The sequence below is a fragment of the Priapulus caudatus genome, unplaced genomic scaffold (genome assembly GCF_000485595.1).
Source record: "Priapulus caudatus unplaced genomic scaffold, Priapulus_caudatus-5.0.1 Scaffold479, whole genome shotgun sequence".
Lineage (NCBI taxonomy): Eukaryota > Metazoa > Priapulida > Priapulimorpha > Priapulimorphida > Priapulidae > Priapulus > Priapulus caudatus.
This window is the reverse complement of record NW_014577540.1, coordinates 183,471-189,252: the sequence shown is the minus strand read 5'-3', so window position 1 is coordinate 189,252 and position 5,782 is coordinate 183,471. Positions and strand designations below refer to the sequence as shown.

Sequence of the window (5,782 nt, the reverse complement as noted above, 5' to 3'; positions counted from 1 at the left end):
TCCCGGCCCCAATGCTGCCATCACAGAACGGAACACAGGCGGCAGGTAGTCGCATTGGACCATTTAGGTCAACGTGCACTCCTCAGGTGATGGCCGCCTACCATGGCTCGTTTCATTCGCTGCAGCAGGCTTTCAGCGACGCTGTGGGAAGCTATTCAGTGGTTTGATCTCGAGAAGTTACCACTCCGAGAACTGAGTCCCTGTGACGAATTGTAAAGGGTACCCATGTCTCTGATGAATAGACGTACTTCATCAGGTTCGGCATTGGTTTCTTCCAAATCATCCATTTGTTGTAATACAACCTCGGCAGATTTTGCATAGGGTAGATGTCCTTGCAGCATGGAAAATGTGGAATATTTTCCTCACACAGTATGAGAAGAGCGTCCTGTCCCGCCTGTCTCCTTTCAGCCTCTGAATGGAGGAATTGTTGTAGATAGCACCCACTCTGTTGGACTGTACTGTACCCTTAGCTTACCGCGTCCTGCTGCTGACTTGAAGTATATTCGAAGGAAGTTCGTGAATTGATCTGGCAACTGCTCTCATTACACTCCTCTTCTGCTTTACGTCCGCCGCCGGTGCGCAGCTTGGATCATTGTCCAGAGAAGGGCTTGTTACAGGTTGTCTGAGGTGTGGTCTTTGTCAACACTATCGCAATGGGTGGCCTGGCGTGCATTTATCAGGAGGACACTTTAATGAGAGCAGCTGAAGTGAGGATGTAAGCACGTACTGGCGTCGTGGAAAAGGCATGTCAGACATTCATATGTAGTACTGGATCCTTAGCATAGCACTGTAGATTGTCGACCATTTCAAAGGTATTGAATATAATGGCGGCCCATCTTGGATTGAGCCGGCGCGCGGGGCCGGTACTTTGCGATCACTCTGCGAAACCTCACAAAAGTAGCCTAAGTATGTTCCTTGGGCATCCTTAAAACATATAATTAGACACTTTATTCATGTTTCTTAGCTCGACTGGAGCCAAGAGATTATGGGAAAACCCTAAATGAATGGCAATTTTTGCGGACGCATCCTTGGATTCTGGAAAACGCACAAGGAGGGACTGTTCCGGGAGACTTTTTTAGTATGCTTATTCTACACATTTTTCTGAACCTTCCTCGAAAAAAATTCATGCTTGTTTTGAAAAATGTCCGCCGGTTTTAGACTTAAAACTTGGGATAATCGTGCATCGTTTCATCGCTTTCATCGTTTCATCGGTTTCTTGTAAATCGGTATGCTCGCGTCGTCGCGCCATACGGTGTCTGCGTGTGCGGTGGGCTTAACAGGAGCTACATGCAGGCTAAACAACACTTTATTTACTGTACCTACTGATCAAAAACTTTTGCAGCTTAAAGTTACACTCTCGCCTTATGCTACAGGAGTACATGAGCTAACAACATTTATTACATGCTACCTACTGATAAAACCTTTATTGCCAGCTAAAGTTAATGCCTGTACTGCTAACCAGGTAGTACATAGCTAACCAGACACTTTATTACTGCTACCTTACCTGATAAAACCTTATGCAGCGTTAAAGTTAATGCCGTTATGCTAACATGGAGCTACACAGCCTAACAACACTTTATTACTGCTACCTCTGATAAAACCTTCTATACGCCTTAAAGTTAATGCCCTTACTGCTACATGGAGCTAACATAGCTAACACCACTTTATTACTGTACCTACCTGACTAAAACCTTGTATACAAGCTAAGTAATGGCCATTACTGGCCTAACAGGAGCTAGCTAGCTAACACACGTTTATTACTGCTGCCTCCTGATAAGAACCCCTTATACAGCTAAAGTTCAGATGCCTTACTGTAACATAGGAGTACACAGCTAACAAACGCACTTTATTACTGCTACCTACCTGATAAAACCTTATACAGCTAAAGTTAATGCCTTACTGCTAACAGGAGCTACACAGCTAATGACACTTTATTACTGCTACCTACCTGATAAAACCTTATACAGCTAAAGTTAATGCCTTACTTGTCCTAACAGGGCCTAGCATAGCTTAACAACACTTTTTACTGCTGCCTACCTGATAATAACCTTATTACAGCTAAGTTTAATGCTCTTACTGACTACAGGAGCTACACAGCTAATGACACATTACTGCTACATCTACCTGATACCTACCTAAGACCTTATACAGCTAAAGTCCTATACAGCCAAGACGACCAAACGAGCCACGATTTACAAAGAGCTAATTATAGATACAACTTCATACAGCCAACTAGTCAGTCGTTCATGGTAAAGCCTTACACAATTAATTAAAACATTCTTAAATCTACAGTGCTTCTCAAAAATTTTAATGTTGGAGTTTCACATTCAGGAATGGAGCCAAAATAACCAAATGAAGTCTTCAATTAGCCTTTGCATCACCTCGTCATCTCTCGTGCCTCCTCCTCCCCCATCTCTCTTGCCCCTCTCCTCTCCCTCACCAGTGATCTGCTCCTTCTTCTCCCTCGCTCCCTCCTCCCCTCATCCAGTAATCTGCCCCTCCTGCTCCCTCCTCACTCCCTCCCCTCCGCTCACTCAGTTTCTGCCCCTCCTCTTCCTCCTTCCCTTCCTCCCTCACCAGGTTTCTGCACTTCCTCCCCATCTTCTCTGCCAGGTATTTCTCGGCGAGGTCGTGCTGCAGGTAAGCGATTTGCTCGTTACATGCGTAATCAAGTCTCCTGGCCGTTGATCGTCGATGATCTTCTTTGCGCAATGCTGTGGCCACGGCGTCGGCGCTCCGCCTGCCCCTGCTACGCTGCATTCCACACGCTTTTTTCTGTAAACAACTAAGGCAATTCACATCATGATCACTGCAGTCACTGGCACTACGCGCTCCTGTAAGTTAGTGAAACACTTAACTCACTCACGCGTCCGCCTGCCCCCTACGCTCTCCCACGCGCTTCCTGTTAAACACAACGGTAACACACTCAATGATTCACTCAGTCACTCAGCTACAGGCTCTTTTGTAAAAGTATGAAACACCTCACTGCAACAACGGCATCACTCACTAACTCACTCACTCACGCGTCCGCCTGCCCCTGTAGGCTTTCCACATGTCTGTAAGTACCTGAGGTAAAGATAGTTTGTCTTATTTGGCATCATGACAAACAGAAGAACAGAACACAAGATGGTTAGAAAGAACATACGACCGGCGGTAATCAAGAACGAATGGCCTGAGATTTATGGCGAGATCATGATGGAGTCCATGTATATCTGTGTGCGTGGGAGATTCAAGCTCATTTAAAATTTAATTAAAAATTTATGGAAGATTTTCAAGCAATTCTCATGGTGGGATAAACCACTCCTCTCACACACGCATACACACACACGCCATAAGGTGCCAGCGCACGCCCACACAACAAACGCCACATACGTACGCACCACGCACGCACACACACACGTCACGCAGCACGCACGCACACAACAATCGACTATACGTACGCACGAGCACAGCACGGCACCACACACACACACACTACACACACACACACACACCACAACCCACACACACAGCACGCACGGCAACACACAACACATCACACACAACACTACACTACACACACCGATACACCACACACACACACTACGCAATGCATCGGTAAATCAAAAACGTGGTGAGTCAAGAGAGAGAGTTGCCGCGTGGCGTGATCTAATTAATCTCTAATGCGTAGAGAAACCACAACGACGGAAATAGTTGTTTGAGCTGCCACGCGTACGAAACTGACGAGGATGCACAGCCTCCACGTTGCCACGGTTACGTCGCAGCAACTGTGATTACGCAATACGCCCGACTTGTCTGGTAACGTATTCGTTGTTGTTGTAGAGATGTGTGTGAGCTGTGCTGTTGATAGCCAGATGCACGACTCCTGCCACTACCCCCCCACCAAAATTCAACGCCTCCCCCAGCCCACAACATCAACCCTCCCCCACCAACACATCATACCCCTCCCACCACACATCAACCCTCCCCCACACATCATTCAAACTCCCTTCCCCACCACACACCAACCCTCCCCATCAAATGCAAATTCTCCCCCACCCCATCTCTCCCCCATCACACCCCAACTCGCTTCCTCCTAAGCTAAGCCATTACTTCCGTAGGCAGGATGTACTTTTCCACGAACTCTCTCAGCTCCTCCCCGCTCAGCTCTCTCCCCATCGACTTCTCCCTCTCTCCCGGCTTCTCCCTCGAAACACCTCCTCCTCCGCGCGTCTCGTCTCCCGCCGTCTCGTCTCGCAGCTCGATGTGTCTCAGTTCGTCGTACGGCCACTCCATTGTCTCAAACCGTCGCCGCCTCGGCAGAGAGATGCCGTCGAGGCACCAGAGACGCTTGAGACGCGTCTCCGCGGAGGCTGGCCTGAAGGGTTTTGCCTCGGACAGGTGAGACAATGCCTCCAGTATCGTTTCAGACTCGGCTTCAGACTCGCCAGACGGATATTGCCTCGGACAGCCGTTAGACCATTTCGGATCGTTGTGAAGACAATGCCTCGGATCGTTGAGACATCGCCTCAGATCGCTGAGATATCGCCTCGGACAGGTGAGACCCCGTTTCGGATCGTTGAGACTCCGTCTCGGAGCATCGAGATGCCGAGAGACTGGATAAGGAGCGGGTGGTGGCGACCGTTCCATGGGAGCTTGTCCTGCGGGAGAGCGACGAGGGAGAGGGGGAGCAGGAGCGAGGGCGGGAGCGACGCGGGAAGAAAGAAGACCGAGGAGAGGAAGGGTGAGGCGACGAGAGACGAAGGGAGCGAGAATGGGGAGAGGAGAGATGAGGAGAATCGGGAGAAGGAGGGTGAGCGAAAGGGTTAGAGGATGAAACAGAAGAGGAAGTATGAAGGGAGGAGGGAACAGGAGAGGATGGGATAGGAGAGGAAGTATGAAGAGAGGTGATACGAGAGGAAGACTCAGGTGGGGATGGACGAGAAGATGAACGGTGAAGACAGGATGTGATAGGAGAGGATGGGATAGCAAAAGATTGGGGAAGAAAGGGTGGATGGGAAGAGAATCTGCGATGGGATGAAGAGTGAGGCAAGGACGATGTAGGAGAACAAGTAGCAGTGGAAGAGGTAGAGGTAACAGAAGAAACTGCGATCGTAAAATGCGGAGAGGAAGTGACATACGAAGAGGGAACTGAAAAGTTAAAATGTGGGGAGAAGGAGGAACGACGTAGCGACGCCAAAGGTGACACAGAATGGGAGGGAGAATAACGTCTGCATGAAGCTGATGACGTAGGAGTATGAATCATCATGTCGGAAGACAAAGCAGTGGCTGTAAAAATATTAGCCTTTGGCAAGAATAACAGAGGAGAGTCGGAAGAGAATGGGGAAAAAGAAAAGTTGGTGGAAGTGGGTAGAGAGGAGTGGGTGGGGGTGGTGGCCAGACAGGAGTGTGTCGAGGTGGTGGTTGGAGAAGAGTCGGTGGAGGAGGTAGGGAGAGAGGAGCGGGTGGTGGAGGAAGGGAAAGAGGAGTGGCTGGAGGTGGGAAGAAATGAGTGGGTAGTGGAGGTGGATAGAGAGGAGTGGGTGGAGAAGGTGGGGAAAGAGGAGTGGGTGGAAAAGGTGGATAGAGGATATTGGGTGGAGGAGGTAGGGAGAGAGGAGTGGGTGGTGGAGATGGGTAGAGAGAAGTGGGTGGAAAAGGTGGATAGAGGATATTGGGTGGAGGAGGTAGGGAGAGAGGAGTGGGTGGTGGAGATGGGTAGAGAGAAGTGGGTGGAAAAGGTGGATAGAGGATATTGGGTGGAGGAGGTAGGGTGAGAGGAGTTACTCAAGGTCACTGATGA

The 5,782-nt window shown here is 49.2% G+C and overlaps 1 protein-coding gene across 1 annotated transcript in view; it reads right to left on the bottom strand.

The window, feature by feature from the left end:
• Positions 1 to 5,782, bottom strand: part of LOC106810860 (trichohyalin-like) — a 17,463-nt gene that overhangs the window by 5,024 nt on the left and 6,657 nt on the right. The window contains exons 4-5 of the mRNA XM_014814327.1: positions 4,093 to 4,640; positions 2,578 to 2,775 (exon numbers count right to left, since the gene is read on the bottom strand). Of these exons, the coding sequence (XP_014669813.1) occupies positions 2,578 to 2,775; positions 4,093 to 4,640 (746 nt within the window). The remainder of the gene's footprint in view (positions 1 to 2,577; positions 2,776 to 4,092; positions 4,641 to 5,782) is intronic.